This window comes from Theobroma umbraticum, unplaced genomic scaffold (genome assembly GCF_002168275.2).
Source record: "Theobroma umbraticum cultivar Fairchild unplaced genomic scaffold, ASM216827v3 scaffold_204.0, whole genome shotgun sequence".
NCBI classification, from domain to species: Eukaryota; Viridiplantae; Streptophyta; class Magnoliopsida; order Malvales; family Malvaceae; genus Theobroma; species Theobroma umbraticum.
Window position 1 is genome coordinate 3841933 of NW_018397267.1, and position 24411 is coordinate 3866343.

The 24411-nt window shown below is 33.4% G+C and overlaps 4 protein-coding genes across 6 annotated transcripts; 2 read left to right on the forward strand and 2 right to left on the reverse strand.

Moving 5' to 3' along the window:
• On the forward strand, positions 1-4868 carry CCP1 (P-loop containing nucleoside triphosphate hydrolases superfamily protein). Of its 2 annotated transcripts, none has more exons than XM_021438748.1 (11): positions 1-226; positions 605-781; positions 899-954; positions 1183-1248; positions 1393-1500; positions 2282-2348; positions 2624-2708; positions 2938-3101; positions 3592-3693; positions 4061-4283; positions 4461-4868. In XM_021438748.1, the coding sequence occupies exons 1-11, from the start codon at positions 188-190 to the stop codon at positions 4592-4594; spliced, it is 1221 nt and encodes a 406-aa protein (XP_021294423.1). In that variant the 5' UTR covers positions 1-187; the 3' UTR covers positions 4595-4868. The 2 variants fall into 2 exon arrangements, with proteins under 2 accessions (XP_021294423.1, XP_021294424.1); XM_021438749.1 differs by having other exon boundaries at positions 2-226; positions 632-781.
• A 395-nt stretch (positions 4869-5263) lies between these two features.
• LOC110424441 (uncharacterized) lies at positions 5264-7100 on the reverse strand. 2 transcript variants are annotated; one of them, XM_021439002.2, is made up of 5 exons: positions 6844-7100; positions 6321-6473; positions 5787-6026; positions 5638-5697; positions 5264-5532 (listed from the first exon to the last, which is right to left on the reverse strand). In XM_021439002.2, exons 1-5 carry the CDS (start codon positions 6952-6954, stop codon positions 5428-5430), a joined length of 669 nt encoding a protein of 222 aa, XP_021294677.1. In that variant the 5' UTR covers positions 6955-7100; the 3' UTR covers positions 5264-5427. The 2 variants fall into 2 exon arrangements, with proteins under 2 accessions (XP_021294677.1, XP_021294676.1); XM_021439001.2 differs by having other exon boundaries at positions 6321-6479.
• A 6190-nt stretch (positions 7101-13290) lies between these two features.
• Positions 13291-24010, forward strand: LOC110424080 (beta-amyrin synthase-like). The gene is made up of 18 exons (XM_021438573.1): positions 13291-13488; positions 13616-13801; positions 13915-14004; positions 14116-14313; positions 14882-14966; positions 15056-15222; positions 15374-15562; positions 15767-15880; positions 15988-16110; positions 16212-16334; positions 16442-16540; positions 16666-16722; positions 16883-16929; positions 17019-17162; positions 17276-17453; positions 17671-17754; positions 18061-18144; positions 23993-24010. The coding sequence occupies exons 1-18, from the start codon at positions 13291-13293 to the stop codon at positions 24008-24010; spliced, it is 2184 nt and encodes a 727-aa protein (XP_021294248.1).
• Positions 19136-20188, reverse strand: LOC110424081 (cytomegalovirus UL139 protein). Its single transcript, XM_021438574.2, has 4 exons — positions 20111-20188; positions 19834-20021; positions 19573-19735; positions 19136-19369 (listed from the first exon to the last, which is right to left on the reverse strand). The coding sequence occupies exons 1-4, from the start codon at positions 20186-20188 to the stop codon at positions 19136-19138; spliced, it is 663 nt and encodes a 220-aa protein (XP_021294249.2).
• Positions 24011-24411: the final 401 nt, after the last annotated feature.

Genomic DNA, 24411 nt, shown 5'->3' on the forward strand with positions numbered 1-24411 from the left:
TTCAACTCACTTCCCATTTTCTCTCAGTAGGAGTTGGAAGCACTCACTCCTCTTTGTTGCACTTTACATTAAAACAAAGGGACTCAAACACACAGAGAGAGAAATCTGAGTGAATTTTTACGCACAGAAAAATCTCTCTTTTCTTCTGATTCTATTTTTCCTCTGCAAAAAAGGATTCCATCAAAGAATGGCCGATGAACCTTCTCTCACTCGCTGGTCTTTTCTGGTATTTTCTTTTTCCCTCTCTCTGTTTTTCTGTTTGGTTGCCGAAATAACTGAAGCAAAGAAAAATAGGGACTTTTTTGTTTTCTTTTTGAAAAATAATCGTTGTTTTGTTCCTGATTTCACTTAAACTAACTGAACTGAATGCAGTTACTTGACTTACTTCGGTTACCCCTCTTTTTTTTTTTTTAATAAAATTTTCTACTCATTTATTAGCCTAGATTACATCGGATTCAAGAAAATTTTGATTCTTTCCCTTTTTTTTTGGTGGTCTTAAAATTTTAAGTTGTGATCAAACTGTGTGAAGAAATGTTGGTCACAAAAAAAAAAGAAGAAGAAAAGTTTAAGCATTTTCTTGAAGCAATTATGTTATTATCTATAGGATTTTAAAATGTTTTATGATGCCAAGTTTGGGAGGAAGAGATTACCTGAGCCGCAAGATGGTCAAGCTGCTGATACGCCCGTGTCCACCAGCACTTCTTCGAATGTGTCCGCAAAACGGAACCATTCTGTCAAGAACACTTCTGATATGGCTATTTACGAGCAGTATCGAAATCGGGTAGCTCATTTTTTTTAGCCATTGCGATTTTAAATTTAAATGCTATATATATATATATATATTAGCATTTTTGTGTTTCTTGATTGGATGATTTGTTTTTGTTTTGTTTGGCTTCAGGATACCAACTTGATGAACTCAAATGGTCCGGTTGCTAATGGATTTGATTCGAGACCGTATGTTCATTCTTCCTGTGATTCGTAACTTGAATAAATTTGTTTAGTTACACTTTAGAATATAAGATGGATGGATCTAAGTTTGGTTTTTATATGGTATAGTTCTCGACATTGATCAAATGATTAATGTTTTCTGTTTTGAGTTGAATCCTAGTAGTTACTGAGGATCAAGATATGATTCTCCAGTTCTTTGAAAACTGATGATTTTGATGTGTCTTTTTTATTCAGGCAAAAGTCTCTGCTTCCTGATTTTGAAACTGCTGAAATGCGAGCTTTAGGAGAGAGTTTAAGTAGGTAATTATGAATATCAGTTTCTTCATTGGTGATAGAATTGAAGTTTTGTTTGTTGTATTTGAATTGCTTGGGTGGTATATTCTTTTACATTAGAACTTGAAAATTTTGTCTACTTCATATCATCTTACATCATATCTTTTTTAGGGACATTGTTCGTGGGAGTCCAGATGTTAAGTGGGAAAGCATCAAGGGATTAGAGAATGCCAAACGTTTACTTAAAGAGGCCGTTGTTATGCCAATAAAATATCCCAAGTAAGTCTTGCTACACCTTAGACCATGGAGTCTGTGCACGTGTACTTCACTAGTCTTTTAATTCCTTGAAAAGTCTGACTGTTATGTGGACTGCCATGACCTCTTTTTTATAACTGGATTGCTAGCTTATGTTGCTGGATCCATAAAAATCTGACATTTCTTGCATTTTTGCCATCTGTATTGTATTTAAACCTACCCTTTGTGCAGTTTCCCCTATATTTAAGTTTCATTTTGTGCATATCAAATGAATAAAGTGAGCAGCATGTGTGTCAGATTAAGTAGAAATTTTTCGTATGAAAATTAGAAAGTAGAGGCCAAAGCTTTTTGTACTTGTCCTAAATATCAAAATCAGAATCCTCCATTTGGCTCAGAACTTTCCTTTGGTAGAGCTACAAAGATTAACAAGTGCCTTTCTAGGATAATGTTATCAAGTCAATAAGATTCCAAATCTGGTACTCTTAGAAGTGCATGAAATAAGGATTCTTGTCAAGAGTTGTTACTTGTGAAGGCTTAGGTGCTGTAAAAGCTAGTCCTCTGGAAGTGCATGGATTATATTACAAAGGAAATCAAACTTTTCTTCAGAATGCTTTGGATGCTCACCCTTATAATATTAGTTCATTTGCTGGTTCTCTTTCCCATACTTGAGATCAATGGGAATAGTTTGTCAAGCACCGGCTTTAATTTTTATCTATTGATTTAGTGAAATATTAATGAAATATTCTATAATATGTTATGAAGGAACTTGAAGCTTTCATTTCACACTTGATATGATTTCTTGTAGGTACTTCACTGGTCTTCTTTCACCATGGAAGGGTATTCTCCTTTTTGGGCCCCCAGGGACAGGAAAGGTCTGTATGTTGTTCAATTGTTTCCAATAAATTAATGTTGTCTTATGCAAGCCATTTCCATAATGTAGTAGATATGCTTGGTTAGTACAAAGAAAGCATGTCCTTCATAGTCACATAGTAAATTCTGATTAACAGTAGGGCACAATCACCTCAATACTGGGAGAAAAAGTTATGCATCAGGGAAAATAATTTGCTATATCTTGGTAGTGCTTATTCTTCTCTTTCGTTTTTCATTTCTTTTTTAGCTTATACTTGAATCACCATTCTGGTTGCAGACAATGCTGGCAAAGGCTGTTGCAACAGAATGCAAGACTACATTTTTCAATATTTCAGCATCATCTGTAGTCAGCAAATGGCGTGGTATGTTAAAGAAAATCTTCCAAGATCTTATTTGATTTGTGGAGGGACTTGGTCCTAGGTATGAAAGTTACGAAAAATTGTCTCTAAAATGGAGAGTTGCAAGATGTTGTTGTAGTTTATAAGGTTATGAGATGAGCCAATGTACCTGTTGGGACCCGACCCAATAATTTTTATAGTTGTTATAAAAGTAGCACTCAGTTATCTAACTGTGGAGTTCATGACATTCCAGGTGATTCTGAGAAGTTAATAAAAGTACTGTTTGACCTAGCAAGGCACCATGCACCGTCTACCATATTTCTTGATGAAATTGATGCAATTATAAGTCAGCGCGGTGGTGAAGGACGCAGTGAGCATGAAGCAAGTAGGCGTTTGAAAACTGAGCTACTTATACAGGTGATGTTTTGTTTTTTAAAAATGTGTTCTTATTTTTTGGGGCATAAACGTGTTCATTGTGTGTGTGATATTATTAATATTTCGATTGATTTATGCATTAGTATCAGATGCCTTGTAGAACTGCTGCACAGTGTGTAATGACAAACCTGGTGGTATTATAACCTGTTTATTTTAGTTATGTCTTCCACTCTAAAATCAAGTGAAATAATCATCATGAGAAATTAAGCTATGAGATATGTTCGTTTTTATCCTTATTAGTGATTTTTAATTAGAATATAGTTAGAATCTTAAACTGATTCTGCAGCAGCTTTATAGGTGCATTCTTGTTTGTTATTGTTTCAATCATATGATAAATGTCATCTGCAATTATTATAAGTATGATCTTACATCTTCCTCACTAGAAGTAGTTAGTCTATGGTGATTTAAAGTGAAATCATGGTAGCTTTCAATTATACTGTCTCAAAAATTGATCATTAGGACTAGATTGCAGATGGATGGTTTGACGCGGTCAGATGAGCTCGTGTTTGTTTTGGCTGCAACAAACCTCCCTTGGGAATTGGATGCAGCCATGCTCCGTCGTCTTGAGAAGCGAGTATCCTTTGACATGTTAATCTATTCTGTATTTTGCTAACAATATTAAGAATTATGGTAAAAGGTTCTGATATGCATATTTAATTTTGAATGGACAAAGAAATTTACTACAAAGCCAGGACATGATCGAAGCTTAGAAACCAACAGCGCTAATTTTTAATCTGACATGATTACAATGTGGTGCAAATCGTTTTGTAGTTGGCTTATGCTGTCTCCTAATCTTTTTAGCCTTGAATATATTGTTATTCTATCACTTGGTACTTACAATTAAGTTTGATGAAATCTTTTACACGATGAATGAGAAAATCCATCAGAAGTTCAAGATACGCTATTACTGAAGCAGTTTGCCTTTAACCAAGTTAAAAAAGATCCTTGTACCTCTCCCAGAGCCAGAAGCAAGAAGAGCCATGTTTGAAGAACTCCTGCCTGAACAGCGTGGCGAGGGGACTCTTCCTTATGATATATTAGTGGAAAAGTCAGAAGGTTACTCAGGTTCAGATATTCGATTACTCTGCAAAGAAGCAGCAATGCAGCCTTTGAGACGCCTAATGACAGTCCTTGAAGATAGGCATGAACTGGTGCCTGACGATGGTATGTGTCTCACTAAAAGGTTTTATTTCCTCTGATTTTCCATTTTGTTTTCCTTATTGTATCTTAATAGGCAAGAGAGATCACCGGAAGAAAAGAGCTCTTTTTGTCTCATAAATTTCTGCCTGCAGCATTTAGTTTAGTTATGAACTCAAAACTGTAATAATATTTGGTTCGTAGAGCTGCCGAAGGTTGGGCCGATTACGCCGGATGATATAGAAACTGCTTTGAAGAACACAAGACCATCAGCTCATTTACATGCTCATCGCTATGAGAAGTTCAACACAGACTATGGCAGCCAAATACTCCAATGACGGCACATTGCTGTGAAGATATAGAGTTTATTAATTATCAGATACCTATCAGTTTACGTAGGGCAGACTAGAAATTTTTTTTGGCGCCCTTTTAAGTGTTTTCCGCGAGTCCAATATGGCCTTGAATGTTTTTCATTTGTTTGACCAGATCTATTACCCTTTTGCGGTCGGGGCTCATTTTTCTCAGTTGAGGATAAAATGGTTGAATCAATCATAGACGACTATGATATGACATTATATTTAAATATCTTAATAAAAACTTCACTTCCAGGAAGATTGTTATTTTAGGAAATTGTTAAAAAAAGAAAAATAAAAATTTATCATTGTTTTGTTAGTTTTTTTCAAAACAATTTCAGATTTCATTCAATTCAACTTTTCTTTGCTTTAAGATCGTAATATCTCTTAATTTTCATTGAAGTCTTGAACACAGGCCTCCCAAATATGGACAAACCAAGGCATAAAACCCTAAAAATGAGTTTCTAATAATCGTGATAATGATAGCAATATTTCCAAAACTTTATGTAGTTAATGGCACAAAGGAAAATTCTCTTGGTCAAGACTTTTTACCATTTTTGGCCTGCAACATAATCATCGTGCTATAATTTCAAAGAACGAGAATTTCGGTCAAAACTGCCTGTCTTGTTAAAATAACCGAGGCGATCTCAAAGAGAGCAGCAATCTATTTGCAATGATACTTTATAAGCAAGAACAAAATGTCCAGACAAACTTAAACACGAGATGACTAACTCCACAAAACACAAAAGTAGGCCAATGCAGCAAAAAAACATCCGCATAAGAAAAATCATTTCTGGTCAATCTCCTTTGGTTTGGATTCACCGATAACCTTGCAGAGGGTCCGCTGTTTTGCCAGACCTTGCATCAGTCCATGCTTTGGCAATTGTTCTCTTCATGTCATCATCACCATCCTCGTACATATTCTGTAATTTGCACAATTCAATGTCAGGGGAAAAAGTGGAGTAATTAGCCACTGAAATTTGTTATTGAACACATCCAACCTGCAATAATTCTGGAAGTAAACTTACCTTCATTAAGTCCATGATTCCAGCCATGGGGTCTCGCTCTTTATCCAAATTTGGCTTCAGCTACGTGAACAGAAACACGTATTTTAGATTAACTGCAAAGGATGGAAATTAAAAGTAACTCTTATTTGTCCTAAATTGTTGGCAATTACCTTGTCCTCCTTGTAGTGCAGATCAGACCAGCTCCCTTTGGAAGCTTTGAACAATGTGATGACGACTCTCGTAGGCTTGACCAACACCTTGCACTTCTCTGGTACAATGTCTTTATTCAACTTCGGAATGGCACATCGATAGTTCTTTCCTTGGACGCCATGAAATTTAACATCAAATGACATTGGCTTGAACTCTGTCTGAATTTTTTCCTGGTTAACTCCCTCTAGAGAGATATATATCTGTCGGACAAACAAAAAGTAAGTAAAAATAAAAAATAAAAATCAGTGCAACCATAATGCAGAATATGTAGTGCTCATAATTTCAGAGGACTCCAACAAGCTCCTGCCCTGTCATAGAGAACATTATTTATGATGATGAAACTACTGACAAACCACATTATGTACACCAATAAGTCAATGAATTATTTTCTCTTTCAGGTTGCAATGTTGGGACTTGGGAATTTGATATTTGTATTGGAAATGACAGACACAACGATGGAAAAATCTTAAATCTCTAAGAACATAAATTTTTACCTTGACTTTATCATTATCCTGGTCCCAGCTGAACGAGGCGAGCGTAACATAACTCAATGCTGGGTTAACAGGAACCTTAACTGAAGTTGATATGGGAGTTGGAATTTGTGAAGCCGTAGCAGGAGCAGGTGCATTTGCAATCTCGTTTGATGTCTGCAACTAAAGAATCCATAGTTTAGAATCAAGAAAAGATACCAAACACTTTCTCCAATGACCAATCTCAAATTAAATTGCAGAACCATGATATCTTTGAGCCGATAAAAATTGTTTAGTTGAAATGGCTTTCACATTTCAACCATTCCCATTAAATTTCAACTTTGGACAAATAAAAAAAAATTATTAATCTTCAGATTCCATTGGAAAAGTACTCCAGAATGGAAAGAGCCCACGAGAACTCAGAATCTAAAGTTCAAAACTCAGACTTACAGCTCCTAAAATCAAAATATATGGAACCCAATTCATTCAAAATATCAAAATTTCAATACCCAGAGAAAATTGTGCTAGTTAGAGGAAAGATTGAAACCTTTTCCAAGTTGCGAATTTCGGAGGAAAGAAGAGATAGAATACGTGGCCTCTTTGCGATGCTTTGGAGTTGCCTAAGCTCCTCTAAATCAAGCGCCACTTCTTCCGCCATTTTCTAAATTCAGCTTCTTTTGGGTGTCTAGATTTTATCAGAGAGAATGAGAGGGATGGTTAAGCCTAGTGTATTTATAAGACAGGCTTATTTTTCTGTAGAAGATGCTAGAACCTGGTAAAGATAGAAGTTGGTAAGTTCAGGATTTATTTTCCAAAAAAATGATTTCCGTAATTAATAAAAGGAAATATGATTTAGCCCATTAGGGTTTTGGAAGAAGCAAAGAAAGTTCTGGTCGTTTTGATAAACAAAATGGAAAATGAGAAAGTGACAAGTGTCAGGTGGTTATTGGGTCTTATACTTTGGGCTGAGTCAGGTGATTTCAGGCCTCCACGGTACTGGAAATTGGGCATTTTAACCCAACCTGGATATGAATCAGGCCTCATATCTATTCAAGCCCATAGGATATGTCGTGTTGCGCTCCCTGTCTTTAATAAAAGAATCAGATTTTAATGTTTTTTTTATTATGAATATTTTTATAAATATTTATTTATATTATCTATATTTAAATTTAATGTAAATTAGATTGAATTAAAATTTAATTCATCTAATCTCTAAGTGGTATCTTTATCTTGTAAATTCAATTTAGATAAAGGGTTATTAGCCTATGAATAAGCCCTTCACTTCATTTGTAAATATATACTTGAATAAAATCTTCTTACTCTCTCTAAATACTTTCTTTCCCTTTAAATATTCTCTCTTATATTTCTCTTATAGTGGTTCTTTTAGATTTATTTTATAACACGTTATCAACACGATTCTCTCTAATCTCTCAAGTTTTGAAATTATTTTGTTTTCATCATCTTCAAGCTTCAAAAGGATTTTAATTATTGGGTTTTAATTTCTGATTTTAGAAAATCAAGTAAGTGACTTGATATTTTTTTAGTATTTTCATTCTCTTAAAATCAACCTTAATATAAATTTTATATTCTGTCTTTTGATTGGAAAGTGAATTGATTATTATATAACTATTAATGACAAACCACGAAGGTTCATTCCAAAGTGAATGTGATAAACAAAATACTAATAAAAAATTATAAATTCGTCCATTCTTTTAAGTGAATGCGACATCATTTAATAATTATGGTCATAATTATGAATCTATCCATCCCTTTAAGTGAATATAACATCATTTAATTATGATGACCATAACAATTTACAATATCACTATTTTTATTATTATTTTACCAACAAAAGTGGATGGATATTTTATCATATGAATTTAAGAATAATTTTACTGCTAGAAGTGGATAGATAATTTTACCATACAAAATAGATGGATGCCTATAATCCACAAGAAGTGGATAACCCATCATATGTGGATCACCCATTAAAATTGAATATATATTTTATAACCTACAATAAATAGATGAATACTTTCAACGTACTAAAAATAGATAGATACCTTAACCCACTAGTCTACTAAAAATGGATGAATACTTGTAATCCACCAAAAATAGATAAATAATGAATACTTGTAATCCAAAAAAAATAGATAAATAGTGAAAATAATAAAAAGAATATAGAAAATATATTATTATTGATGTGACATGAACGATCATTGATCGCGTATTTGTTGTACGTTTTAAATTTTGTCAAGCATCACTGAAAATTGAAATATCTTATGATAATTTTAATAATGGCTAAGTTGATATAGCACATCAAGATATTTGTCCACATTGAAAGAGGAATTGATTATATGATTGGCAATAAAAATATATATTATTGATTTTCTTGTCTTGAAAAAAGAATTAATCATTTGATTGGTAATAAAAATATACTGGAAATGACATTAATATAATATGGTATATTTAGTAATAACTATATTATGGATGATGCCTTTAATATGTTTTCATTATATTTAAATGATATGTTTTTATTATGTGTTTTAATTTTGTATTTAATATTCTTTTATATTTACTTGCAAGTTTCTTATTGTATATGTTTTATTTTATTGAAGAAAATAGAGAAATTGATCTTGTTGGATCTAAGATCAATAATATAAATATATGTTTAGTAGACATTGCTACAACACACACTATATTTAAAGACAATAAATATTTTTTCTACTCAACAAAAAAAAAATAATATCAGTTTAATATCAGGTAGTACAAGATTAATTGGAGGCTCTAGAAGAGCTAATATTTTACTACCTTGAGAAATAAAGCAATAGATGATATATTATTTTCTATTAAGACTCAAAGAAGTTTATTAAGTTTTAAAGATATTCATTTGGATATATATCATATTGAGACAACAAAAGAAAAAAACACTTAATATCTCTATATTACATATATTATCTCAAGTAGAAAGTGTGTGTTGTAAAAAAAAATTACTCATTCTGTTCTCAAAATTAAATTATACAAATATTAGAATAATTAAAACCTATAGCAAACCAGAAGTTTACTAATGATTTTAATATTTGGCATGATTGGTCGGACCATCCCGGATCAATAATAATGCAAAAAAATTGATTGAAAATTTATACGATCATTCATTAAAAAACGAAAAGATTTTTTAATCTAATAAATTTTATGTGCTGCTTGCTTTGAAGGCAAATAAATTATAAAACTATCACCAGCTAAAGTTGGGATTCAATTCTTTCGTATTTGAATAATATTCAAGGTTATATATGGATTCATACATTCACCATGTGAACTATTTAGATATTTTATAATTTTAATCGCTGCATCGACTAGATGGTCACATGTGTGCTTATTATCAGCTTGCAATTTAGCATTTGCAATCATTCGTTTGCAAGCACATTTTTCTAGTTAAATAATCAAGACTATTTATCTTGACAATGCTAGTGGATTTACATCTCAAACCTTTAATATTGCATATTAGTTGAAAAAACTATTGAACAACCTGTTGCTTATGTTTGTACTCAAAACAGTTTAACAAAATCGTTTATTAAACACTTCTAACTGATTGCAAGGCTATTACTTATGAAATTCAAACTCCCAATGACTACTTGAGGTTATGATATTTTGGATGCAATAGCATTTGTATGCATCAGGCCAAATGAGTTATTATAAATTATCTCTATTCTATTGATTTATGGTCAAGAACCAAATATTTCTCATCTAAGAATTTTTGGATGTGCTGTATATGTTTCAATTGCTCCACCACAACGCACAAAGATGGATCCTCAAAGGAGATTATGAATATATGTTAGATACGAATCTCCATTTGTAATTAAATACCTAGAATTATTAATAGGAGATTTATTCATGACAAAGTTTATCAATTGTCATATTGATGAAACAATTTTTTTGACATTAGGGGGAGAAAAATAAGCAACTGTAAAAGAAAATTTTTTAGAATAAATTATCATTATTTAGTTTTGATCCTCGTAAAAATTAATATGAACTTGAAGTTCAAAAGATTATTATTTTACAAAATATAGTAAATCAATTGCCAGAAGTATTTACTGACCTAAAAGAATAATTAAATCTTATATACCAGCTGCAAATACTCCTATTAGCATTGATGTCCTTGTAGGACAAGGCACGCAAAAAACGTGGAGATCAATCGGTTTCAAAGATAAAATCCTAGAAAAAGAAAAAGAGAAAATATTTAAGATAGTCAAAAAGAGGAAGTAGAAACTCTAGAAAAGACCCTTAACATAATTGAGAAAAATTTCAGAAGAAATTCAGGTACCTAAAATCATTGAAAGAGAAGAGATCTCAATCAATTATGTCATGACCAGAAAAGATGGAATCGATAAATAAACGTTGACGATATTTTGTATATAATATGAAGCTCAATATTATGAAAGAAAAAAGAAGATCTTGAACTTCTATTTATTAAAAAATGTAGACAAAGAAATGATTGGCCAATGTGAAAAGACGCAATTAAGGAAGAATTGAATTTATTTGCAAAATATGAAGTTTTTGGACCTGTAGTCCATACATCAAATGGTGTAAAACCAATGAGATATGAATGGGTATTTGTGCAAATATGAAATGAGAAAATTGAAATTATGAGATATAAAGTACGACTTGTCGCATAAGATTTTATCCAAAAATTGGTATTAAATATGAAGTGATATTGTGGATGCAATTATAATTCTATATTAACTAGTTTGGCAATATATGAGAAGATTGAAATGCTTCTAATGAATATAGCTACGGCCTATTTATATGGCCCATTTGATATCGATATCTATATGAAAAACCCTAAAAGATTTAAATTGCCTGAAGCACAAAAATTTGAATTCTTGAAAAATTTACTCAATTAAATTACATAAATCTTTATATGGATTAAAGCAATTCAGACATATGTGGTATAATCGCCTTAGTGCATATTTGTTGAAAGAAGGTTACAAAAATAATCCTATATGCCCATGTATTTTATAAAAGGGTTTAGATATGAATTTATTATAATTGCTATCTATGTTGATGACTTGAACATTATTGAAACTCTTGAAGAGTTATCAAAAACCGTGGATTACTTAAAGAGAGAATTTGAGATGAAAGACTTTGAAAAAAAAATCAAGTTTTATTTGGGTCTTCGTATTGAAGATTTGACAAATGAAATTTTTGTCTATCAATCAAATTATATAACAAAAGTGTTAAAATAATTTTATATGGATAAAGCATATCCATTGAGTTCATCAATGATTGTAAGATTATTAGATATAAAAAAGAACTTTTTTCAACCTCGTGAGGATGATGAAGAACTTTTGGTCATGAAGTACCATATCTTATTACAATTAGAGTACTAATGTATCTTGCTAGCAATACAAGACTTGATATATGAATTGCTGTGAATTTATTAACAAGATTTAGTTCTTCTCTAACTCGAAGACATTGGAATTGAATTAAACATATACTTTGATATTTTCGAGAAACAATAGATATGGAATTACATTATTCAAATGCATCAAAATAAATTTTAATTAGTTATGCAGATGCAGAATATTTATCTGATCCACACAAAGCTTGATCATAGACAAGTTACTTGTTCACATATAGAGGTATAGCTATTTTATGGCATTTTGTAAAGCAAATTATAATTGCTATTTCTCCTGACCATGCAAAAATTTTAGTAACTCATAAGCAAGTCATAAATATGTTTGGTTAAGATTTGTAACTTAACGTATTTGAGAAACGTGTAGATTGTCAACCAAGAAAAAAATGTCAACAACGTTATATAAGGATAATACTGCTTACATAGCACAATTAAAGGAATGATATATTAAAGGCGATCGAACAAATACATAGTTCACCAAAATCCTTCTTCACTTATGATTTTCAAGAAAATGGGTGAAATTAGTATTCAATAAATTCAGTTAAGTGACAATTTAGTAAATTTGTTCACCAAACCCTTTCTTACTATAACATTTGAAAAGTTGGTATAAAAGATTAGAATGCATTATTTTAAAGATTTTTATAATGTACTCATCAAGGAGAGTAAAATACACACTGTACTCTTTTCTTTTATCAAAATTTTTTCCACTCGGTTTTTCTTGATAAGGTTTTTAATGAGGCAGTGTTTCAAAAGCGTATTCTTGAGAAGATTATGCACCCTTTTTCCTTCACTTGAATTTTTTTTTCATGAGGTTTTTTCTTTGTAAGGTTTTAACGATGCATATTCTTAATACAATTGATATTCAAAAAGAAGTGTTATAAATATTTTTATAAATATCCATTTATGTTATCTATATCTAGATTTAATGTAAATTAGATTGGATCAGAATTTAATCCATCAATCCCTAAATATTATCTTCATCCTATAAATTTAATCTAGATAAGGAGTTATTAGTCTATAAATAGACCTTTCACTTCATTTATAAATATATGTTTGAATAAAATCTTCTTACTTTTTCTGAATACTTTCTTTCTCTTTAAATATTTTTTTTATATTTCTTTTATAGTTATTCTTTTAGATTTATTTCATAACACTTTTTATATAATTATAATAATTAAATAATTGAACAAAAAATCCTTCAGGCATTGTAAAAAAGAAATAATGCCAAAAAAAAAAGGAAAGTAGTGACTCATTCGTGTCGTTGTGGCAGGCTTATGCTAAATGCACGTTGAAAGCATGGCAGCGGCCTTCGCAGACGAAAATATGTATCGTTAAGAGTATTTTTATTGTCCCAATTGGAAACGTAACCGATCACGTGAATCAACGCATGTAAAACAAATGTAACAATTTTGAAGGCATTTGGTATTGGGAAAAAGAAATTAATTAATTTGTGTCGGTTGATCTTGGCATTTTCGTCTACATTTATATGGGATTGTTTAAGAGGGGTTCAAGGGAAGGGAAGGGAAGGAATTCAATTACTGGTGTTAGATCAAGACTGCAGCAACAAAGGTAGGAAGAAATATGTGGAAGCTGGAGATAGCGGAAGGCGTCGGTCCGTGGCTCTTTTCTACGAACAAATTTATTGGCAGACAGGTTTGGAAATTCGACGCTGCTTCCGGGACGTTAGAGGAACGAGCTCTAATTGAAAACTTCCGACAAAATTTCTCCTTACATCGACATCATGTTAAAGCAAGTAGCGACATGCTTAAGAATTTTCAGGTTGTTAAGGTTTTAGTTTCTTTGAAAAGTTTTACTTGCAAAGAAATTGGCACTCTTACATGAACTTCACTGTCGTAATATTTTGAGTCAACTACATATGTTAAACTGTTTTTTGTCCAAAGTACAGCTCATGCAAGATAACCAGGTAGATCTAAACATAGCACCAGTGAGATTGGAAGACAATGAAGAAGTGACTCGTGAAAAAGTCACGACTGCTTTGAGGAAAGCTGTTCGATTCACTTCAGCTACACAAGCATGGGATGGACATTGGCCCTCGGAAAATTCAGGGCCATTGTTTTCCTTACCCCCTCTGGTATATATGCTTTCTATGCTCAATTCATCCCTTCAAAAACGAAGAAAGAGATCCGGGAAAAAGTGTCCAAAATGTGAGTTTTACCTCATGGTTGTAGCGTTTACAACTTGCAGGTTATGGTCTTGTACCTTACTGGAACACTTGATACCGTTCTATCTTCTGAACACAAAAGGGAAGTTCTTCGCTACATTTACAATCATCAAGTAGTAACCTCAACTCTTTGACACATTTACATGGATGAAAGTTCCCTTTAGTATGGTATGAGATACTTAATAGTACCAGTACTTCATTTTTCTTTTCCCCTGGCTAGCTAGAATAGAGATGGAGGATGGGGTTTCCACGTAGAGGGACACAGCACCATGTTGACCACGATTCTAAATTACATTGCCCTTCGTTTGCTTGGAGAAGGAACTGAAGGTGGCAAAGATGGGGCTGTCGAGAAGGCTAGAAATTGGATAGTCGATCACGGGGGTGCAACGATGATACCCTCATTGGGAAAGGCTTATCTTTCGGTATGAAATTTTTTCTGCTATTAGCCGTTACTTTTCTTGGTCAAAGAGGATAGCACTATGACTTGAATAGTTGAATTTGAAATCTTAATTCAAACCCCACATTTTCAACCACCTAAGCTAAGCTGAAGTGAACTCAGTTGGTGCTATACATGTTAGACATTCTCCTTAAAAATCAATTTTATTATTTATTTATTAAATAAATAAATTATTACATTAATTACTGTTTCATATATATGTATTATATTCTGTTGAAATATGGATCTAGACAAGTGAATCCAAATTCATTAATAAATTTACATAGACATTATCCAACTGCTAATTAGAATTGAATTATAATCATATTCCTACGATTTGTACATGTCTTATATAAATTGGTAAGTAGTGCTATTTAGTTGACTATCATAATCTAAAAAAATATATATGAATGGTGAATCTCTATGATTTTTATCTTAAATAACAATTATTATTATTAGATTAAAAATTAAAATTTCACATCTTGAAATATCTTTCAATTCCCTCAACTTTACTGCTGGATACACTTTAATGTATTGAAAATTTTAATGTAAAGGTACTAGGATTATGTGAATGGTCAGGGTGCAATCCAATGCCCCCAGAATTATGGCTTCTCCCTTCATATTTTCCTTTCAGTCCAGGTAAATCTAAAATTTCTTTTATAGTAAAACCTAAACTTGTTCTTTTTTTTTTGCTGACACTAATTATATATTTTCTCGTATGCACCCAGCGAGGCTATGGTCTTTCATGCGCAACTTTTATGCACCTATGTCTTACTTGTATGGAAAGAAATTTGTCGGGCCAATCACTGAGCTTATTTTATCATTGAGAGATGAAATTTACATCCAACCATATGAAAAGATAGATTGGAATAAAGCACGCCATTCCTGTTTAAAGGTTTGTCATATTTATACTCATGCTTGTTGATACTGTTAATCTATACTGCCAAGAATTTTGCAGTGCAGGTGAGATGAATTGGGGATACACAGGTGAAGGTGTTTTTGAACTTTCCAAAGCCTGGCAAGCTTATGATTTGTTTTCCCTGCAGGAAGATGTATATCGCCCTTATCCCATGGTGCAAATTCTGCTTTGGGACACTCTTTATTACATTGCCGAGCCACTTTTAAAATGCTGGCCCTTCTCCAAGCTAAGAGAGAAAGCTCTACAGATAGCAACAAAGCTCATCCATTATGAGGATGAGAACACTCGATACATAACTCAAGGAGGTACACAGAAGGTATCATCCGTAAAAAATTGAGCATGGATATTTGGTATTAAAATGCTCCAGAGCGCCACCATCATCATTTTAATCTAGTTGACCTAAGTTGCTGCAGAGTCAAAGTTCAGTTAGCAATCTATGAGTTTACCATAGTACAACAAATTATTGACATTGGGCAGCCAAGTGGTATCAGAATGCTTATTGCAAATGCTTCAATTGCAGGTTTTGCATATGATGGCCTGTTGGGCAGAGGATCCAACTTCAGATTCAATAAAATTTCACCTGGCCAGAGTTCCTGATTACTTGTGGGTAGCTGAAGATGGAATGAAAATGCAGGTTTGGTGATAATAATCCACCTTACCACCGCACGTCCAAATTTACCAAGCTAGTATTACATTTCTAATTGTAGCTGATTAAATTTGCTAATTCGTTTGTATTGGAAGTTAAACGGTGGTAGCCAATTGTGGGATACCGTTTTAACTACCCAAGCAATCATCTCAAGTAATCTAACGAATGAATATGCGTCTACTCTCAGAAACGCTCATGAGTTCATAAAACAGTCACAGGTTTCTTCCTATTCTCCCAATCTTTATTTCTTAAACTAATCCGCATTAATTCTATTATCTCAATCAGCTCACTTTATTTCTTGCATCAACAAATCTCTCAGCTTCAAGAAAATGCATCAGGAGACTTCCAAAGTATGCATCGCCACATGTCTAAAGGAGCTTGGACTTTCTCCGTTCAAGATGATGGATGGCAAACCTTAGACTGCACAGCTGAAGCTCTGAAGGTGACTTAGCTCCTCTGTATTTATTTATTTTGTCTCTCTAAGGTAAACAAAAAATTAGCAAATTTAATTTGCTAGCGGACGTTTGTTAATTACTCTTTTCTTTGCAGCCGATACTCTTACTCTCACAATTACCGCCAGAAATTGTAGGTGAAACAGTTGAAGTAGAACGACTATATGATGCTGTGAATGTCCTCTTGTCGTTGCAGGTATGAAAACATCTTTATCTTTGCTTTGATGAAAGCTCTCTCTGTTTTCTTGCATATTGGATATCATTGGAAAACTGTAATTCTTTTATCCTTGGCCTTGATTTTCCTTTTTCTCTTTTTATTAGAGCATAAATGGTGGTTTTACTGGTTGGGAGCCAGTAAGAGGACCACAATGGCTGGAGGTAAAACTTATAAAAAATGCACGTATTCTTCAGTTCATGCTCAAATGTTCAAAGTTTTGCCAAGCAAGTCATACTTTGCAGCAATTTTGCTGCTTAATTTTATTATTCTAACGCAGCATAAACATTTTTATTTAAATTGTGGGATTCTTTTTTTTTTCAGAAGCTAAATCCAACAGAACTTTTTGCTGCAGCAGCGATTGAGCGGGAGTATGTTCCTATTATCAGTAATTGCATTATGTTATCATTAAAGCATCATATGAAAATTTTCTTCAACATTAGTCATTTGGTGGTCTTAGGTATGCTGAATGCACTTCATCGGCCATCCAAGCTCTTGTGTTGTTCTCCCAGTTATGTCCTGGATATCGAAAGGAAGACATAGAAACTTCTGTGGCTAATGCAGTGCAATTTCTAGAAGGTTCACAGATGGAAGATGGTTCTTGGTGATTCTGAATTCCTTTCTGTGGTTTAACTTAACTTGAGCCAAATCATGAATGGATAATGGGAACAAAAGTTATAATAAGTTTAAGCTAAGATTATCACTTAATATCTGCAGGTATGGCAGCTGGGCAATTTGCTATACATATGGCACATGTTTTGCTTTAGCAGGGCTGGCTGCTGTTGGGAAGACTTGTCGCAACAGCCAAATTGTCCGTAAAGCTTGTCGATTTTTGCTTTCAAAACAGCAAGAGTCTGGTGGATGGGGAGAAAGCTATCTATCATGCCCCAATTTGGTAACTGCCATTCTCATGTTAATCAGTTTATCACTGAGCTAGGGAGCATGAATTAAGTGAAGCCAAGCAAAAACATGTATGGATGTTATTATTGCCTTGTTGGACATAACAGTAATCAGCTATTTTCCAAAAGAAACCCTGGCGTTTCACAAAGCTGAAACTCAGTAGAGGAGAGTATACAATATTTCTGATATTTTTTCCCACAAATTTTGAACAGGAATATGAACATCTAGCAGAAGGAAACTGCTCAAATCTAGTTCAAACTTCATGGGCGATGATGGGTCTGATTCATGCTGGACAGGTTATATTTTAAATATAAGTGTGTTTTCTTTTTGGATAAGCTAATCTAAATTTAGGTATTGAATATAACTATATAGTGCAATATTATCAAGTAATTGGATTATTGGAAGCTAAGACTGGGTTGTATATTTACCATATGCTAAGGAAAATGATCCATTCAAATCATGGTGAAGTGTATGATAAATCATATTAATTATAGAAAATAAATTCTGCTGATATTAGTGGTAAAAACATGATATCAAACCTTTTAACTTTGCAAATTCTACACAAACCTCAATTCCTGGTCTAAATGTTTCTTGCTAACTAGGCTGAGTTGGATCCGCAACCTTTGCACAAAGCAGCAAGACTATTGATCAACTCACAGATGGAAAGTGGTGAATTTCCTCAACAGGTATGTAAGACCTAATTTAGATCCTTCTAGAAAGTCCAATGCTTCAGGAAAGCAATTCACCCACTGCTGATAATAGATAGCATCCTTGACAGCCTGATTTTCTTAAGAAAATGGAAAGAGAAAAAAAAAATTCAGTCTTGAAATTCAGATTAACAATTGACAAGTTGCTCTTTGTTCTTTAAAAAAGGATAATATGGCTTAATGAGATGATGGTCATCATTCTCTTGAAGCAAAAGAACCATAAAAAATATTATATCTATTAAAAACTTACAAACTTTCTCTTGTTCAAGGTTTTAATTTGTATAGATGGCTTAAGATCTAGATGGAACCCTCATTAATAGCGTTTTCCTGAACTACAAATTGGTTTTCACAGGAACTCACCGGGGTCTGCTTGAGGACTTGTATGATACATTATGCTGCATACAGAAATATATTCCCATTGTGGGCCCTGGGAGAGTATTGTAAGCATGTGCTCTCGACTTCACAAGAATATTAGGCCCCCCTAGGATCTTGGAATCCTCAGAACTGTTGACTTGTTCCTTAAATTAGCATTCTTTCCTGATCAATTCGAAAAAGTTTCATCCTTGTTGGTGTTGATATGTTTAGTCCAATAAACTTGTAACTGTTATGCTGATCTCAGATCTCAGTACTGCAGGCTTATAAATCAAAAGGGGCATCAAAATGGTCCATGGTTTACTTAAAAGTAGAATAAAAAACAAGTAAATGATCCAATATCCACGCAGAAGGAAACCCCAAAATTATTTCCATGCAAAACAACAGTAGGAGTAGATGCAATCAAAGCAAGCAGACATGTAAGACAGATAAGCAAATTCTGAAATGAAAAACCGAAAATTCATATTCCCTCTTCAATATGGTTCATAAATCCACAACATAAATCGACGTTCCAAATTATTGTTCATTCCTACCAAATCAACAAAGAGCTCAAACCTATTATGAGAAGGGTTAATATTTGGATAACATTGCTTTGCTTCTATACAAACTTCATGAACCTGTTATCTTGTTTCCACCTCTCTTGATTTTCTGCAACAAGCATATTCTCAACCTGCTTTTGCAACTCTGCTCGTATTTGGTAATTTGAAGCCAAACTTTTTGTTAAATTCTCTTTCATGGCCAACAGTTCAGCCTTTTTCATCTCTGCCTCATCTATCTCAGAGTTACTCGTATGGCCATTGTTGCCTTGAAGTTCCATTAAAGTTGACATCATCTGCAAGAGAGATCATCAAATTGACAAATTCCATAAACCTATGTTAGGAAATTGAATACATAGATACAATATACTGTCCAAAGGGGCCAACCAACATTGCTCTTAGTCAATTAAAAATGAGATTGCATCCTCAGCAAACATCTGAACAGTTTTAACTTTTAGATTCTTCATTTGAAAGTCTCAATTTTTACTTTTCAATTTACCTCATTCACACAGGTCCTCAGCTCTTGCACTCGAATTCGAGATTCCACCAAAAACCTCCCCACATTTCCCCTAAATTCGTTGATTTCTGAACTCTTCGATTCGTAAAACTTATCCTTTTCCTTCTCCACCTCTTCAAGCTCCTCGATCTCACTTTTCAAAACCCTAAGATTCAACGCAGTGCATCTCATCTCAGAAATGAACGCTAAATCTACATTACCAGATGCAAATGTAAAATTATACTAATGAAATTAAACTTTCACTTTAATTGTTGAGAGCTGGAATTATATTTGGCGTCGAGGTTTTCAATTCCAGATTTGAGAGAAGAGATTTTAAAGTTTTGCGATGCGATATTTTGATCAAGCAACAAGCATCTCTGTTCCCTGGACCGAATATGAGCCAGCTTCAATTCCAAAACCTGAGATTTGTTCGCTTGTAGCTCTTTCTCCGCCTGTGGGAATGAACATGTAGAAACAAAATTAGGACTTTCTGACTTCGTTTGTCTCGGGAATCAAACAGAAAGTTGAGTTTAGATTTGACCTGGAGGAGAGTTAGGCGTTGGTTTCTAGTATGCTCCATGTTTTCAAGTCTTTCTCGAAACGCAGAGGAAAGCGCCATAGCCAATGGCTAAGTTCTTCTCAAAATGTTCGAAGTTTGAATTTTTGCATTTATATAAGGGACGAAAGTTGGGTCGCCAAGGCTACCGGTCCGGCCCGGTTTGAGGAGTTAAATGACTGGCCCAAGATATGAGCTTGAGCCCTTTTTTTCTTATTCAAAATTAGATTTCATTTCAAACGATAAACATAATTACATAATGCTTAATTTTTTTGGTAACTTAAGGTAGCAAAGGAAGAATTTGAATTTAAAATATTTTTAATAAAGTATTATTATAAATTTATGTTATATATATTCACGTATTCAATATAAAATGATGAACACAATCAGTATTATGTATAAAATTCTTAAAAACGATGCATATGATTTTGACACATTTATCACAATTTTGCAATTTAAAAATTATAAATAAGTCTTTTTGTGCGGATAGTAATGACAATTAGTCTATTAAACAGTATTAAAATGGAAAAGCATTGGAGAGGATGCCCCCCTTGAAAATGAGAGGATTGGATTGAGACATATCAAGAGACAAGAATCCCTCCTAGCAGTCAGTGCCCCTTTGGGTCCAAGTACAAGTAAAAACCTAACCTAACTGTAGAGAGAGAAAAAAGAAAAAAACCTTCCAAGTAAAAGGGGATCTTACTTTATAATAGCATCTTCCTCAAATTATGCTAGAAAATAAAGGCGATCTTTAAGAAAAGCCTAATGATGACTCCTTAACCAGGTGAGGGGTTAACGAAAAATTTATAAACCCGACAATTCTGGGTACACTCTTTGACTGATTTTGGTAATGACAAAGAGAGGATGAAACCTTTGCCATTGTTTATGAAAGCTATGTCCTAGCTATATTGCCTTTACCATATCATTTTTAGGATTTAGTACTATAAAGGGAGCGCATATGGGATTCCACCAGCAAGGGGGGGTGGTTGATGATGCGGTTATAGGTCAGAAAGGTGCTACCAACAAAAAAAAAAACACAAAGGACTTCATGAGTAAGGGAAAGGTTTGATCAGAGATAATTAAATGAACCATTTTTTGTTTTCTTTTAATGAAAAACCTGTGTGCAAAGTTAGAAATGGAGTTCTAAGTTCCTGCAATTAGAAGGTCTACTAATAGCACCAAGCCACAAACAAGTTATTTCTGTTTATTTTCGTTTTGTAAGAGAGTACGTACGTACAATGATTAAATTCTTTAAAGATATTTTAAAAGAAAACACTATTCATGGCATCACTGAACATATCAATTTGTTGAAAAAATCTTCAAAACTTCCATGACCTTTTGCATGGGTTGAGAGCCCATAAAAACTGTCAATCTTCGAGTCTGGTTTAATGATTGAAGATATCTTTCCAAGTCATGGTGAATTACAAAAATTTCAAAAGTCAATTTAATAACAAATCGCTCAGCATAATTAGCACAGCAATATGTTTGAAAATAATACAATAATAACAACTTTGGAGTTTCTTACTACATTTCCGATACTTGAGGGACCAAGCTTTCCTCTAACAGAACCATTAGTATTAAACTTCAAGGAATTAGACTGTGGTTTCCACTAGGCATTCCTTGAGAAGATGCTTTGAGACATATAAATGACTTGAAAGCAGATCTGGGATCCGTCCCCCAAACAGTATCTAGGATACTGTCATCCCCCTGCACTGCCTTAATCCAGTAAACAGATCAAAGTTTCACTAAAGAAACCAAATCATTCAAATCCCATTTTTTTCCCTTCAAAATTAGCTTCATTTTCAGCACCTCAAAGAGACCATAAAACTACTTTTCACAAATAAAAAAAACAGAGGGATTAAATCCGGGAGACAACAGGCCACACCCCACCATTTCAAAATGAATAAGCAGATGATTACAATCCTCCAAGAAAGAAAGGCACCAGGGGAAAGGCAAAACACCTCCGGGATCTAAATCCTCCTCTGGAAAAAGGAAATTTCTTTGTAAGGATGCACCCCAAGGAAGCTAATTGTTAAATTATTGTAACAGACTTTTAAAATCCTATGAGAAACTGCAAATAATGGAAGAAATTTTTTTAATCAAGAATATATCATGTTCGTCAAACTTCCAAATCAATCTATTTTATCTATTACGGATCAAATAAACATCACTTAATACGAAAATAAGTTGATGAAGAACTCTATTTTCCCATTGCGTCTAAACCTAAATTTGCCAATTTGAACTCAAAGTGCAATTATCCTGAAAAGAATCGATCTCCTTTACATCTCTATTTACAGATAGCTGAAACAGTATTGAGAAAAGCACTTTCAGGGGCATATCTTCCACCGAATGCCAAAACAGAATATTTTCATCATTTCCTGACACCTAGCAACAGTCCTCATTTCCAATGAAACTAAGAAGCCTTTCCACAAGGCTTGGAATAATCTTTCAAAACTTTGACATCCTACCAAGAATCTCTGAAGTCACCGCCTATTTACTAATAAATGCCAAATTCTTATTAATTAGATTCACAATACCCAAACCAGCCGAATTTTTTGAATGTAATAATGACAACAGAGTCTCTCCTTTGCTTAAAATTCCAATTCTAATTGCCTAACATCATTCGGAAGATGAGAGAAATTCTTCTTGTCAAGATTACATTCTTCCTTTTTGTTCCAAGTACAATACCAATGTGGCAAATTATGTTTAATCCAATGATTCCTGCCAATAGTTGAGGATAATATACAAAAGAAGGAGCTATTGATCCTTGTTACTTGAGTGCGCCGACACACAAGCATAAAATAAGCACAAGTGATCTACAACAGGGTTTTTCTTTTTGCCCTTTTTGACTTTGGCTTGTTCGTAATTAACCTACGGTACCCAAATATCCTCCTGTCAACATCTAAAAGCTTCATCACTGATTGATTAAAATGATTTAAGCTTAGCGAATTGATTAAGAAGGGCTTAATCTTTTTGCAATCACGTGCTAAAAGACAATATTATTTGGACTTTAAGGTTTTTAATCCCCTGGCCTGTTTTGTTCATTCCCGCATCAAATTTTCTTTCAACTATTTTAAGTCTTAGCTTCTTTTGTAATTAAAGTAGTACAATATTTTAGTTATTGTTCATGTCTCGAGCTTTGCCTTAACAGTTAATAGTCTATTCGGCAAAATGATGTAGGAATACGATATGCTATGGTACCACGATAGTATACGTATCTAATTTTTATTATTTGTTTATTTATTGCTTAATTATTTGATTTCTAGTAATTTAAGACTCATTGAAATGAAAAAAGAAATGAGGTTCTGAGAGATAAAATAGCAGGCCATATTTTAAAGATGATTTAATTTATCACCTTAATTAACTCCAAATACTTGGTGCTTTAAAATTCTGATGAATTGAGTTTTATAAAGCTATAACTTCCTGAAATAAAGAGGCCAAGGAGTTCTGCATTCATAATATTTAGATTATTTTGAAGGTTTATTCAATGAAAGTGAGTAAATTGAATCGAGGCTAAGAAAAAATGCATGTAGCTATAGCTTCAAGATCATTTCATGAAGCTCTTAGGGAGCAAATAGGAGAGAAAAAAACAAAAAGACCACCAATTTGCCAACATTCCCTCGTCTCTTAGAAGCAAAGGCACATGCTATATTACGAGCACATGGGACCTCAAATAAATGATCCGTTCCACTAGAGTGTAGAACATGTCATTAGCTAAATGCCCAAACAAACCAAACAAAACAAAACACCTTCAATTCAATAGAATAGCCCTTTTTTTTGTTTAGAAGGTTCACAGACATATATATATCGATTACACCCAAAAAATCTGGGTCCTTTGAATTTGTTTGCTTTCTTTTTTCCTCTTAGGTCTTAATAGAGAGTTAAAAAAAGAAAAGATGGGGAAAGTGGGGGGCCTCCAAAAATTGTTGGGGTGCATGTGCACCACGTTAGCTGATGCAGGATGAGAAGACCATCCCCATCAAGATTAACTAAGGCTGAGTTTACATTGTCTCCCTATATCCCTATAGAGAAAAAGAAAAGAGATGATCGCCAAAACAAAAGCTCCTTTGCGAAAAGGATGGCGTATGACCGATGCTGACGGTTATGTGGCCACAGGGAATAAAGCTGGGCCACCCGATTTCTGGTTGAGGATAAAGAAAGAACCAAACAAAGCTTAAAACTTTTCATTATCCAATATATTCTTTCATAAACTTTTTCATTTTAATATAATCTTTTATTTATCGTGTTTGGGGAGAGAGAGAGAAGGGGAAGGCAAAGTCTTGAGA